This window comes from Boleophthalmus pectinirostris, unplaced genomic scaffold (assembly GCF_026225935.1).
Source record: "Boleophthalmus pectinirostris isolate CB_2022bp ecotype Guang Dong unplaced genomic scaffold, ASM2622593v1 HiC_scaffold_6, whole genome shotgun sequence".
Lineage (NCBI taxonomy): Eukaryota > Metazoa > Chordata > Actinopteri > Gobiiformes > Gobiidae > Boleophthalmus > Boleophthalmus pectinirostris.
The window spans coordinates 21,085,285-21,098,669 of NW_026571447.1; the positions used below are offsets into that span (position 1 = coordinate 21,085,285).

General features: G+C 38.1%; 3 protein-coding genes across 5 annotated transcripts; 2 read left to right on the forward strand and 1 right to left on the reverse strand.

Annotated features, from left to right (window-relative positions):
* The first annotated feature begins 20 nt into the window (after positions 1 to 20).
* Positions 21 to 7,759, forward strand: tbc1d31 (TBC1 domain family, member 31). 3 transcript variants are annotated; one of them, XR_008633420.1, is made up of 24 exons: positions 21 to 826; positions 1,118 to 1,258; positions 1,396 to 1,511; positions 1,646 to 1,824; positions 1,958 to 2,109; positions 2,193 to 2,352; positions 2,432 to 2,632; positions 2,704 to 2,859; positions 2,942 to 3,021; positions 3,095 to 3,241; positions 3,316 to 3,449; positions 3,526 to 3,659; positions 3,763 to 3,942; positions 4,025 to 4,257; positions 4,354 to 4,426; positions 4,504 to 4,583; positions 4,655 to 4,790; positions 5,079 to 5,171; positions 5,483 to 5,620; positions 5,709 to 5,903; positions 5,973 to 6,042; positions 6,617 to 6,814; positions 7,009 to 7,256; positions 7,639 to 7,759. XR_008633420.1 is itself a non-coding variant. In XM_055163304.1 (23 exons), exons 1-23 carry the CDS (start codon positions 756 to 758, stop codon positions 7,164 to 7,166), a joined length of 3,225 nt encoding a protein of 1,074 aa, XP_055019279.1. In that variant the 5' UTR covers positions 21 to 755; the 3' UTR covers positions 7,167 to 7,315. The 3 variants fall into 3 exon arrangements, 2 of the variants coding, with proteins under 2 accessions (XP_055019279.1, XP_055019280.1); XM_055163304.1 differs by lacking the exon at positions 7,639 to 7,759 and having other exon boundaries at positions 7,009 to 7,315; XM_055163305.1 differs by lacking the exons at positions 5,483 to 5,620; positions 5,709 to 5,903; positions 7,639 to 7,759 and having other exon boundaries at positions 7,009 to 7,166.
* Positions 7,760 to 8,030: 271 nt separating this feature from the next.
* LOC129411710 (protein FAM83A-like) lies at positions 8,031 to 11,181 on the forward strand. The gene is made up of 6 exons (XM_055163309.1): positions 8,031 to 8,322; positions 8,382 to 8,510; positions 8,865 to 8,980; positions 9,148 to 9,315; positions 9,665 to 9,789; positions 9,870 to 11,181. The coding sequence occupies exons 1-6, from the start codon at positions 8,031 to 8,033 to the stop codon at positions 9,982 to 9,984; spliced, it is 945 nt and encodes a 314-aa protein (XP_055019284.1). The 3' UTR covers positions 9,985 to 11,181.
* Positions 11,130 to 13,324, reverse strand: zgc:101716 (uncharacterized protein LOC492784 homolog). The gene is made up of 8 exons (XM_020937157.2): positions 13,077 to 13,324; positions 12,912 to 13,013; positions 12,683 to 12,826; positions 12,126 to 12,176; positions 11,834 to 11,978; positions 11,641 to 11,746; positions 11,410 to 11,542; positions 11,130 to 11,344 (listed from the first exon to the last, which is right to left on the reverse strand). The coding sequence occupies exons 1-8, from the start codon at positions 13,179 to 13,181 to the stop codon at positions 11,204 to 11,206; spliced, it is 927 nt and encodes a 308-aa protein (XP_020792816.1). The 5' UTR covers positions 13,182 to 13,324; the 3' UTR covers positions 11,130 to 11,203.
* Between the last annotated feature and the right edge of the window lie 61 nt (positions 13,325 to 13,385).

Genomic DNA, 13,385 nt, shown 5'->3' on the forward strand with positions numbered 1-13,385 from the left:
GTGACCGTCGGTTACCGAAAACATAACAGTGGAGCCTGTGTGTCTTTCAAAATAAAATGCTCTTATTTTCTCTAATGCTCCAATTTCATGGTTCCAGTGTTCTTCAAGCAAAATTTTATGTACCAAGTCCATTCGTTGTTTTTCATGTAATACCTTTCAATACTGTATTATTGGCAAACGTTTGTATCTGAGTTGATTCCGTCGTTCGTTATCTTTATTATGAAGAAATAAATTACGGAAGTAACCTCAGAAGTTTTGCAAAAAGTCATACAAAGGTCTCTACGAAAATTTGACTATAACAAAAAGCTTATGTAAATGAAAAGTCGTTATCGTTTTGTCAGAAGACGATAACGTGCCATAAAAACGGAAATCCATCTCTACTGAAAAAGTTGTTCTTATCCGGCAACCATTAGAACTACACCTCCCATAATTCCTTTGTGTATTTACCTTTTAGCAAAGATATGCTACCAAAATGTATGCGTTAGAAATGAAATTAATGACGCAAAATTGCAATTCAGTAACCTCGTTAGTAAACTGTCTCTGTATTAGTTTAGAAGTAATTAGTTTTTAACCTCAAATTGCTGGAAATACAAGATTTAAAATATGGACTCTTTTTAAAATTCGCGCTGTTTGTTCCGCCTGCAGAGATTACTGGTTAGCTTTGTTAGCATTTTAGCTTTACTACTGCATTGTGGGTGGTATCAAGAAGCTTTAATTTTTCAATGTAAGAGAGGGCATTAACACACGTTTTTACAATGCAAGTGACGGACATCGGGAACAAAGAAGATGGGAAAATCTGGCATCGAAATTCAACTTCGACAAAAGGGTAAACAACGTTCTTTTTGTTGTTGTATTACTTGTATTACTATTATCCGTGGCATTACTATGTATTAAGCACATAAAGACCTGACTGGATTTATCAGTTTGATTTGTATGAGTTGTTTCACTATTTCACCAAACACCTGTTGATGTCCTCTGCTTTTATCCTCTTGAATTCTCTAGAATGAAATATATTTACTTTTTATACTGATTGTATTCATCAAAAATGAATGAAAAACATGAAATAATATATGTTTATTAATAATGCATTGTGTTAATCTCTTGCTATCTGTGTCAGGCCCATGGTGACAGTGGTGCGCACTGCACAGCAGGCCAAGACTGTGCGTTTCCTCCATGTTGCTTTTGACACCACAGGAGAGTGCTTCATCGCTGGAGATCACCATGGAAACATCTATGTGTTTGACATCGGGAGAAACAGGTGACTTTGAATGTTTGGGCATACAGGCCCCCCTGCAACACTCATGCATGGCTCTGCTGACTACAAAACATAGTTTTATGAACTACTGCTGAATGTGTCCAATCATGTTTTGTTGTGTGTTCTTGTTTTTGGAGCAGATTTCGACTGGTGCAGAAGACAGGACAGGCCTGCACTGCTCTGGCATTTACTCTTCGTCGAACATCAGAGTTTCTTGTGGCTTTAGCAGACTACACTGTCAAATGTTTTGATAAAGGTGGGGTGAACATAATGTGTGTCTTAACAAAAACCTGAAGATGTACATTTGTTAAAAAAAAAAAAAAAAAAAAATTATTATCAACATTTAAACCTTTTCAAGTTCGCAATAGCCTCTGTGTTTTCTATGGACAGATACAAAGCAGCTTGTTAGTTGGATGCGTGGCCATGATGGAGCAGTTTCGTCCATTTCAGTTCACAGTTCAGGCAGATATGCAATCACCACTTCCTTAGATTCTGCTCAGCTCTGGGACATGGACACCTTCCAGAGAAAAAGAAAGCTCAATGTTCGACAGTCTGTTGGCATACAGAGGGTAAAGATGCACAAATCCAATACTTTTATATTATGTAATAATTTCATTAAGATTAATATGTCTGCTTATTATGCTGCATGAGATGGAGCGCATTTTTCTATATTTGAAGTAAAAGTTCTCTCCTTGTCTACAGGTATTTTTTCTTCCACACAGTAACACTATACTCAGCTGTTTCAGTGATGACTCCATCTTTGCTTGGGAAAGTGATACTTTGTTCTGCAAATATCAACTGCCTGTTCCAGACTGTGGACCTCGAATCTCATACAAGGCTTTTGCTGTTACCCAGTAGGTTTTCTAACAAACAAATAGTGCACATTGTTCATCCCAAAATAAGATACTTCACAACACTTGTTCAATGTTATTGACAGAGATGGTAAGAACCTTGTATCGGCGGGACGCTCCAACCTACTGCATCTTTGGTGTCTTGAAAATAAACAGCTCATCAAAGTGATTCAGATGCCTTCACAAGTCCGAACAATCAGACAGCTTGAGTTCTTACCTGACACTTTTGACAGTGGAGCCAATCAGGTGACAAATTATAGTATTTATAATTTTCAGATGCACAATTTTGATTCTTTTAATAACTCTCAAAATGATCTTTCTGTAGACTCTGGGTGTGCTTAGCCAAGATGGTGTGATGCGATTCATCAACATCCACACATGCAAACTTCTGTTTCAAATTGGTTCACCTGACTATGCCCTAACTACAGTGGATATTGGTCCCAATGGTAGACACATTGTTGCTGTCATGGATAATGGTGGAATCAACATCTATAGTTTACAAAGTCTGACAGAAGAATTAAACAAGGTACCAGTCAGGTGTCATATATTTAAAGGATTTATGGATTCTACGTGTTAAATCTTTTTTCTTTTTTCCAGCCTCCTAATTCGCAGGTTGTGGTGGTTAAAGACAAGGAAGTTAATCAGGCTGTGCCAAAGGTTAAAGTCAAGTCAGGTGCAGTGCGTAAACCGTCTTCAAGTAGAGTGACACAAACAAAGGCCCTAAGTCCTGCTGGTGCATGTGATGACAAAGAGGTATAAATCTCACCTGTCAATCTTTGAGACCAGAAAAAATATTGTACGAGGCCATAAATAAAAAGTTGTGTGTCACCTGTAGAATGAATTGCCTGCGGGTTTAAACAAGAAGCGATTGGTGGCCCTGTTAAAGGCATTTGGAGAATATCCTGCTAAATATAGGTGAAGATAGTATTTTGTTGTAAGTTTCAGTGTCCGTTCTGGGATAATTACAATGTTGTGCTTGTTTTTATAGAATGTTTGTGTGGCGCTCTATGCTGTTTCTGCCAGAAAACTATGCAGCGTACAGCAGCCTAACTGACAAAGGACTCCACACAGCATACCTCTCTCTGCATGACAAATATCCAATCAAAAGCCAGAAGCTGCAAAGGCGACTGCAAAGGTTAACTTTAGTTCCAAGCTTTAACAATATGAAATGTGGTTACAATAATCTAAGCACTGCTTTCCTTCTCCTAGAGTTTTGTCTGCTTTGGCTCACTGGGCAGCAATCTTTGGAGAGGTGGAGTATCTCCCTCTTGTGGCCTTTCCTTTTGTTAAGCTCTTTCAGAACAATCCTTTGCTCTGCTTTGAGGTGGTTGCCACCGTGATAGGTATGTTTCCAAGTAAATATTATACTTGAGTGACTTACAATACAATAGTGAGATATTTCCGCTTTCTTTCTTATAGTGAACTGGTGCCAGCACTGGTTTGAATATTTCCCCAATCCTCCTCTCAATATCTTGAGCATGGTAGAAAATGTTTTGGCCCATCACGACAAAGAGCTCTTGCAGCACTTGGTAGATTGTGGCATCACTTCACAGGTAGCAGTCAAAAGTATTTGCAGTTTTTCAACACTTATCTGTTAACTTATCTGTTCTTAAGTTATTTTATAACCATTCAATGAATATTTATCCATTGTTCCAGCTGTACGTTTGGCCCTTGCTTGAAACCCTGTTCTCTGAGGTCCTAACTCGAGATGAGTGGCTTCGACTTTTTGACAACATTTTCACCAATCATCCATCATTCCTGCTTATGACTTGTGTGGCATATACCACATGCAGTCGTGAACCTCTTTTACAATGCTCTCAAAAACAAGACTTTGAGGTAACAACAATCAATAACCTTTATCACAGCATAGAGTTTTTTTAAAATAAAATCTACTATCTAGCATAACCTTTTATTTTAGTATTTTTTTCATCATCGTAACAACCTGGATGTGGGAGCCATGATAAAAGAAGCATATCGTTTGATGAGTAACACCCCTGTGGACATTCATCCAAAGACGATGCTTTCTGACTTCACCCCTCTCACAAAAGGACAGTACCCAATCTTCAATCAATACCCTGAATTCATAGTGGAATACCAGAGTCGTGAAAGGGAGAAGATACGGCTGCAGGAAATGGAGTATTTACGTGAAAGGTGCCAAATAAGGATCAGTTAAACTCTGATCCTTATTATTGATAAATACATTTAGTAGTATTGTAGGAAGATAAATGAATTGTTTTGTCATATTAGGCAGGAGTTGTCCGCAATGCATGCAGAATTTGTTCGTCGACAAGCTGAACAAGAGACCTACTATGCACAACAGGTTGCTTAAGAATTACATATGCAAAAGTAAATTTAAATGTTAATATTTTAATATACAGTCTCTTTAAATGAACTTAGGAGCTGCTACAGAAAGCTGAAGATGAGCGCAGAAACATCCTTGCACAAGAAGAGGAAAAGCTAACTCGACAGAGAGAAAAGTAAACCGGATCATTTATTAACAAACGGGATGATACAGAGATTTGATTAAGAGCGGTTTTGATGTGTGCAGGTTGGCAGCTATGAAGAGGGAGCTAAAGGTGAAAGAGCTGCAACTGCTTGATGCTTCCAGAAGACGATTCCTTAAACACCAACAGAAAGTGAAGGCATCTCAAATTGAGAAACTGGACCAGGAGATCAGTAGAAAGGTCCACACATTGATCATTTATGTTTTTAACTCATCTCTAGAGGCAAGGTTTATGAATGAAAAACCCAAAAAGAAATATTGGATCAAATTGTTATTTGTTACAGAATAGGTCCATAAATGTGTCATTTGTATTTTGGCAAAGTATTTATTAAGGACAATCATGCCTCTGTGATTAAATAACGCAACCACCTTGATAGCCCTGTAATTTAACTATAGGTAGTTTAGAATGTTATGATGACATATGAACTCCAACTATTGAATGTTCAGTTCTATAATACATTTTTAACAGATGGATCTCCGGGATCAAGAAACAGCAGTAGCCATTCAGGATCTGGAAGTGAGACAGATGGAGCTTGAGGCCCAAAGGAAACGACTTGAAGAGGTTTCAAATCATGGTTTTCTCTTAATTTAATTTTCATTTCACATAATTATTTGATAGCACTGACACTACTATTACTTAATTTTTGCACATTCCATAGATTTATATTAGGTTAATCTGTCATCTTGCCTATGGGTTTAGTCCTTTATTTAGGTCACTGAAAGTTATTTCATTTTGTAACATCATATCTATTTACACTGCATTTTTGCCAGTGTTCCCAGGTCTAGGTGTCTCTCTTTTTTTTTTGTTTCAAATTGATATTGATATATGTAGAATAATATACAATACTTAACAAAAGGTTGTGTTTCATACAGCACTTGTTGAAAGATCAGGAGGAAACTGAGAGAAGAGTTGGGGATGAGGTGGAGATGAGATTGAGAAAAGCTGAACGAGAGAATGAGAGCTTCGCACAGCAACTCCACAAACCAAACAAAAATATTCAAGTAAACAATGTAAATACACACCTTCTGCTTTCGATATACTTAACACTGTGCTGAAGACAGACATCACAGGCATTTTACATGTCAATATATTTCACAGGATCATGAGGCTTCCCTGGCAGAGGCATGCCAGCAGCATTTGGATTTGGCCTGGGAGCGCGAGGTGGTGGCACGTATGGAGCAGGTCGAGGCTGAACAGGACAGAAACAGGGAGAGACTGAGTGCGATTCACTTGCAAGCAGAGAGAGAGGAGAGTAGGCTGACAGACACTGTGAGAGAGGCTGCAGGAAAGACGGTGCGGAAATACAGCTTTTTCAGAAACATTAAAAAAACTCTCTAAATCACTGTTAAATTTGTACTTTAGTGGGAAGAAGTCATGAACGCCCGAGTCCAGTTCTCACAGCAGCATAAACACATCTCTCCAGGAAAAACAGGTATTCATATATTTTATTTATTAGTTAAACTACATATTATATTTATACATTTATGTAAATAAAAGCATAATTTCCAAAGCTAAGTTTTTTTTTTTAACATACATTGGGGTTGAGTAAGCAAGATCAAAGTTTATTTATAGAGCCTTTTACAACAACACAGAAAACCACAGAAGACCAAACATACTAGATCATCAAAAAAAAAAAAAAAACGTAGTTTAAAGTAATGGTGTTTTGGTAAAGTCTCACTGAGTATGCTATGTAAATAAAAATAAAACTGACTGGATATCTCAAAATTTGTATTTTTGTTTCACCCTTTAGAGCAGTGATTCTTAGGGGGCCAGGGCCTAAAGTAGGGTCGTGAGCACCCTCCTGAGGGCCTTGAAATCACAAGAGTATAATACATTTACTAGGAAACTGGGCCTCAGGTTACTCTTTACAAAAAAAGTCAGGCCCTGAGGTTAAAAAGGTTAAGAACCCCTGCTTTAGAGCTGTACAATAAAGATCCAAGCACATGATGTATGTACAGGCTGTAAAAATGTCAGTAAAAATATTTTTAAATTAATCATTTTTATAGGTGGCCTACGACAAAGATCATTGCCTTCCTCTAACCGCCTCCCTTACACTTCAAATGGAACTACTGAGGTCAACCTGCCAAGCACTAGTGCTGCTTGTATGACCCAGCAACACAGAACTGCAGCTACTCCTCGGCAACAAGGGAGGACGATGGTGTGTCTAAACAGCAGCTCCCCCACAGAGAGTACCTCCACCAACTGTAAGTATTAACTGTAAGTTCACTTAAGTTAACTAAGTTAAGTTAGTTAAGTTATTAACTGTAAGTATTAACTGTAAGTATCTGTAGATTTAATAGTTTTGTATCTCACATTCCATAGCCTCAGTGCCTACATGCTCTATTGTTGCTTAGTTGAGTGATCTAATGTATTTTTGTCATTTCCTCTTCCTGTCAAGTCTCTCTGGATCGGGGTCGGGCCCAGCTGGACGATGGGGAGAGAGAGCTGCTGAAGGAAATCCGTGAATTGAGGCAGAAACTGGCAGCTCGACCAAAAGCAGGAAGTTCTGTGTCTTCTCATTCTGTCCACACACTGTCCTCCCCTATCTCCCAGTGACTCCTGTGTGACTACTGTTTGTTTGTTTTGCAAACTAGAAAGATCTGTTACAGAATCTATCACTGTCATAGTAAACAGGATTCTTTTCAGGTCAGTCTGTTTCAGAGAATTAAATTTTAATTTTATATTTTGTACACAGTGTTTTTTCAAATGATAAGTCATATTTATTTTTTGCATAAATCATTTAATGAAAAAAGTCAGTCTCTGTGGTCACTGTAGGTTCATATTCTGTGTGGAAGGCAAAATATTTCAAAGTGATTCTATAATGAAAAAAGGTGCCTCAATGTAAACACATTTCATTAAGTATATTGATTTTGTCCAATAACTGACCTTTCTTCAGTGTTTTTTGAGTCACTTTGAGAATAACTTTTCTTGTGAATTACTAATGAGAGTCGTGGCCCTAAAAGCACCAGGTGTGAGTTTGACATGAACTGTCCTGACATCTTCATACCTGTCATTCATTTATTTTCAGACTGTCTGCCTTCAACATGACCTGCTCTGAATAACTGAGGAGCTTTGGGAAAAGGTCAAGTACTTTTGTACCACGCAGCAAAAAAATACCTTACAAGGATTATTATTATATAATTAGTCTTATAACCACAACATGTTTTTACAATGTTTTAGATAAATGTATAGTCCAGTTTTAAAATGTATATTTTCTCACCATCATTTAGCTTCAGGGCTTGTCTGTCTTCTTGTCATGTGTTGCTTCAAGCAGGGGCGTGTTTTCAGTCTCTCTTTTTTCCTTTCAAAGAACAAGCATGCTTATCCTCCACGCAGTAACGTGTAGGCTGGTTCATAGCAAGCATTGACCTATTTGAGCAGTCAAATTTAGAAAGATGATATTTGCTCAAACAATTTGTCATGGATGCAAAAAGTGTCTCTCCACTCTGGTACAAAAGGGTGATAACTCAGGGCAAGGTCAGGAGAAGGGTGCAGGACTTGAGGATACCATCTTCGCCTAGTTTGGATTTTCTGACCAGCAGACCATTGGACCTGAGCCACAATGAAAGCGCTCGGCTGGCAGCAGACTCTCTCCTCTCGGGGGGACTGAGGGGATACCAAGAGGTGCTAACAACAGAGGGAGAGGTGGACTTCCTGTCAGAGCACGAAAAGAAATACTTTTTGGAAAATGGAAAAAACAGCAACATGGATGGTACGTATTTCAATATAATTTATATATTATGTGAAATCTTTAAAAAATGTTTTTAACAGCTGGACCAGATGCTGGTGATGGCAGTGACACTGGGTCTGAAAACCTATGCAGCTCTTACTCAGCTATACCGTGTCCCACAGTGTCCAAAAACAGTGATTCCACTGAAGCTTGTTTAAACTCCAACGAAGGTAGTTAAACTGTTTTTATGAAAAGTAGGATTAATCTTGATGCCATGTAAAACGCAAGCCATATGCAAGAGGGATTAAAATATTACTATTATAATTAGATTCCATTACATTTCGAAATAAAATGCTTATTAATATTAATACCAATGTATATATTTTAACTAGAAGTTGAAATGTCATATACCATCTTCTGTCTTTATATTATTAATTATATATTTATTTTCTGTTGTATATTATTAATTTGTTTTGTGTATTATGTAAATTATAAACAGATGAGTCATACTTTAATTAAATGACTGGGGTGTTTTTTGTTTCCACACCACTCTAATTTGAATAGATTGCTTGCTTCTTTCACAGATGGGAATGATAGTTCTTTCTCTAAGGAGTCCAATGTGGAAGTGTATTTGTACACTGAGAACAGAGCTGCTGGGCTGAAAGACATGGTCAGAGAGTTCATCAGAAAAGCCGAAAAGGTACTTCATGTTTCTATGTGTTCTGAACATGCCTCCTGTCTGTGCTTGTTGTAACACTGAAAGTAATAGATCATCATTAGCCTAAAGGACAATTTGATTAAAGGGACTTCCAACAGTTAAAAAGCATTTGACTACCACAGTATGTAATACATGTTCTTCTTGTTTAGACACTGGCCATAGTGACAGACCACTTCACTGATGTGGAGCTGTTGTGTGACTTGCTTGAGGCAAGTAAGAAGAGATTTGTCTCAGTTCATCTCCTTTTGGACCATTTAAACCTGAGCATTTTCAGAAATATGTGGCAGGAGCTCAAACTCCAAGGCAAGGACTTTCCTGTAAGTCATTTTCATGTTCTTTCTTTAAGTAGGTGAATAAATTTATTCAAAATGCGCTCAACAATACAGTTTCTTGAGAATGTAATATGTGTTCACTTGAAGCTTTCCCCTCATATTATCCACTGCCCACACATGGGAATTTCTGATTCATTCTTTGCATTTCACCATGTGACTGCTATGTTTACATGGGTAGGTTTTCAAATATGCAGTGCTCAGAAAATAACTCTAAACCAGATGATGACTTTTGTTGACACATTTACCTTTACTTGTACTTTAAGTGTTATAACAACTTTATACAGAAATCATTTCATTTTTAAAGGCCTATATATTCTTGTGTTTCTCATTCTAGAAATTCTCAGTACACAGCGTTGAGGGACAAACCTACTGTGCCAAGACAGGTAGGAAGCTGAGTGGGCAAATATCAGAAACTTTTATCATCACTGACTCAGCAGAGGCTCTGGCTGGATCCTTTAGGTACAAAACCATTTTATTGGAATTACAATTATTTCTGGGTTCTAATTTGCACTAATTCCTATATATTCTTATTACTACAGTTTCTCCTGTCTCTCCTGGATGGTCCATCGAAGTCTGGCTTTCAGTGCTAAAGGCAGCTCTGTCACATATTTCCTTGAGGAGTTTGAAGACTCTCCTCTTGTTCAATACCAGTGACTGGATTCATCAATGTGTCCCTCTTACCTCCATTTAAAACAAGTTTATATAAAAATGAAGAACAACCAAAGGTCAGACCAAACACGGACATGGATCGCATCGGGAACTGGATTGAAGATGGTTTAAACAGTCACAAAACGGAAAGGACACAAACTAACGTTTTCTCAGCTCAATATTTAATACCTTTTAGGCAACCAGTGATGCAGCATGTGTGTATGCACAAGTTTACACACCCAACACTAGGGGGGGTCCCAGTACAAGATCATTCTAAAAACAAAGGAAATGTTTTGCATGGAGAACACACTCAAACAAAATCCAAATTTCAAAATAATCTTGCTCCATGCGCACAAAATAGCCTTAATCCTAGGATAACAGGGACAACCCGTCCAAAATCTACCCTGCTTGCTCACAGACAGGACAAAGCTATTGGTTCCAGCACCCAGAATAAGGACCTAAATAAGGGTCTCTATAGTTTTAAATGTGAAGATTATTGGACTCAGAGACAAAACAGGGCCAGTATTACACCTACTAGTATTGCTGCAGGCATCAACAAACACAAAAGAGAACGCAACACTTCACAACCCAAATCAAGTAACACTGATAATTCAAAGGTCATGCAGCCTTTCATGTCACAAGTAAGGGACGTAAAGCAGCATGTTCAGTCTGCCTTAAATGGTGCTTGGGGGGCAACATATGAGTTACAAACTAAAGTAATGTCCAATGGGATCAAGACACACGACCAGCCCTTGCCACATCACATTCTCAGGCCTCAAACACAGACACGATCCCCAACCACCAGCATTTCAACGGAACCAAAAGAGTCCAAGCTGTTCTCGCCAACTCTAACAATAGGAAGACGTGCACTAGAGCCAAAAGCCCCTCAGCAGGTGAAACCACCTTCAAGAATGGCCTGGATGATTCAAAATAACACCATGAGAGAAGGAACAGTGCCGCGACAAAACTCATTTAACTCTTATGACACAGTTCAACAGATGGATGGACACATTAACAGGATGCAGTTTCACAGAGCCTCAGCAAAACCTTTAACAAGGAGCAAAAGCATGATTGAGAGAGCAGAAACACGAACAAATTTAAAGTAACAGCATTTTAGTTTGCATGATTTTCTTCAAAAGATGCAATGCAGATGAATATGCAGATGGATTTATTTACATATTTTATAAAGTACATTATCAAGTATATTGTATTTGTGTCAAATTTGTCACATGTTTGTGTTTGTCTGAGTCTGTACAATTCTGTCCCACCAGCGCTCTCTGAAGCTCTGGACACACATGGTGGCCAAACTTTCACCGTCCTGGTAATCCTCTCTCATCTTCTCTGGAATAAGATCTTCTGACATTACCTAGAAGACAGTATATGTTACGCCACATTGTTTAGGCTAGTGCATTGCTTTATTGTTCCACCTACCTCTGTCAGACTCTGTATAGTTGTTTCTGTAGGATTTAGGTGCTGGAGAGCCGATTCCGTCTCTTCCAGGGCCTTTTCACTGCGTTTTAGCACAAAAGAGGACTGTTGCTGTTGGAGGATTCTCAGCAAAAGTCTAAAAGGGTAAAAATGTATCAACATAACACTATAACTAGACAATTTTAACAGTGTTTCAGGCTATAACATCACATTATTATGCCAGTTATATTTTACCTGGACCTGATAAAACATGTACAAGCTTTGAGCCAGATTGTGTCTTCTTTAAGAACTGCAGTCTCTTCACTACTTGGCAATTCACAACCATGATCTTTTGGGTAATCTAGTAAAAAAAAAAGGAGTTGTTTGCAATAAGTGATCATTTTAATCTTATTAATTTGCTCTTACCATCTTAAAAATTTAACAATACCTGATGTTTTGTCACTGCCAAGTAGGTGCAAGCATGTGTGTCCCAAGTCAAGCCAGTGCCAAGGGTTAAAAGGTAACAGACTACAAAGTTGCTGCAGACATAATATCTTTGCTCCCACATCTCCATAATGGTGGTATATACTGACCTTTACAAATAGATAGCATTTTTTAAGTTTTAAGCAAGAATAAAATGGCATTCAGGTAATGTTATAACCTCTATGGAGACAAGGAGCACACCAGGAAAGTTATGCAGTGCTCCTTTAAATATATACAGCAGAATAAATTATGCCAACCTTGAGTAAAAGGAGAGAGGTCAGATGGCATGTATTGGAGGCTTCTTTGTTCTAAAAGTTACAAAAACACATTATTTTTAAATGATTGTATTTGCATGTGACAACACAAACTTCAGAAAGTTCAAAATCATTGGAAACTAGAAAAGCACTCAGAGAGCGCAGACCTCCGCCAAGGACTACCCCCATTTTTTATATAAATTGCGATAAAAATCAGTCTTCTGGATCAGATCCGGATCAGTCTTTGGAATATGAAAGAGGATCCCATTGTCCATCCCTGAGTCAAATTTCATGGGGTTTGGTCAATAATTAACCGAGATATATTTTGGCCCCATTTACCACAATGTTAACTAAAATTTCAAAGTGATCCAGAATCCAGGATTTCTTCTGGATCACCCCCAAAATGAAATCAGTTCTTCCTTTTCACATTTCCAACAAATCATCAAAATCGGTCCATAACTTTCTGAGTTATGTTGCTAACAGACAAACAAACAAACAAACACAGACAAACGCCGGCAAAAACATAACCTCCTTGGCGGAGGTAATAATCTGTGACATACCAGTAAATCTACAAGATTCAGTGCCCTCTCTTTCTGTCCCATTTTGATGCAGCATCGGGCCATTCCCTCGAGCACATCTCTCCTGATGTTCAAGTTGTTATCAGAGATCCAGTCGAGACATGCGCGATAGGCTTCAAAGGCTTTCTGAGGGTACAAAATATGGACATGATAGGAGATCATTTAAGCAATTAAAAGTAATAATAATAATACGTTTGTGTAATGAATATACCTGATGTTCCCCCTTTCTCACAGCCAAATCACCTCTGAATTTCATCACTTTCTGCTTCTCCAAAGAATCAATTGTATCAAGAGCAACATCAACACAATACCACTGTGAACAAGAATATGTTAGAATGTGATTTACACATTTTAAAACGAAAACAGTAAGGCTCACCTGGGGCTCGCAGACTTTGGCGTTGTAAGATTTCAGAGCCACGGTCTCTCGGTCCCTCGCTTCTATAAACATAGAATCGTCAAACGTACTGCCTAAAAGTTCCATTATATGTCATGAACAACACACTTAAAGAGAGTCGCAACTCGTTTCGATAAATGCAGATAATGACTTAAAAAATATTTGCAGTGCGTGATCCCTACACAACTGTATATGTACGGTTTTAAGAAGTGCACGGTTAGTACAACATTTATATAATGGTTCCGTTAACAAACGTTCCGGCCAGTTAAAAGGTTAGTTCATGTGCTATTC

Coding starts and splice junctions, on each gene's coding strand:
- tbc1d31 (XM_055163304.1), top strand. CDS start 756: ATGCAAGTGACGGACATCGGGAACAAAGAAGATGGGAAAATCTGGCAT. Junction 5,621..5,708: donor AAAATATTCAAGTAAACAAT/GTAAATACACAC, acceptor TATATTTCACAG/GATCATGAGGCTTCCCTGGC. Junction 5,904..5,972: donor GAGAGGCTGCAGGAAAGACG/GTGCGGAAATAC, acceptor TTTGTACTTTAG/TGGGAAGAAGTCATGAACGC.
- zgc:101716 (XM_020937157.2), bottom strand. CDS start 13,181: ATGGAACTTTTAGGCAGTACGTTTGACGATTCTATGTTTATAGAAGCG. Junction 13,014..13,076: donor CCAAAGTCTGCGAGCCCCAG/GTGAGCCTTACT, acceptor TCTTGTTCACAG/TGGTATTGTGTTGATGTTGC. Junction 12,177..12,682: donor TGAATCTTGTAGATTTACTG/GTATGTCACAGA, acceptor TGTAACTTTTAG/AACAAAGAAGCCTCCAATAC.
- LOC129411710 (XM_055163309.1), top strand. CDS start 8,031: ATGGATGCAAAAAGTGTCTCTCCACTCTGGTACAAAAGGGTGATAACT. Junction 8,981..9,147: donor TCATCAGAAAAGCCGAAAAG/GTACTTCATGTT, acceptor CTTCTTGTTTAG/ACACTGGCCATAGTGACAGA. Junction 9,316..9,664: donor TCCAAGGCAAGGACTTTCCT/GTAAGTCATTTT, acceptor TTCTCATTCTAG/AAATTCTCAGTACACAGCGT.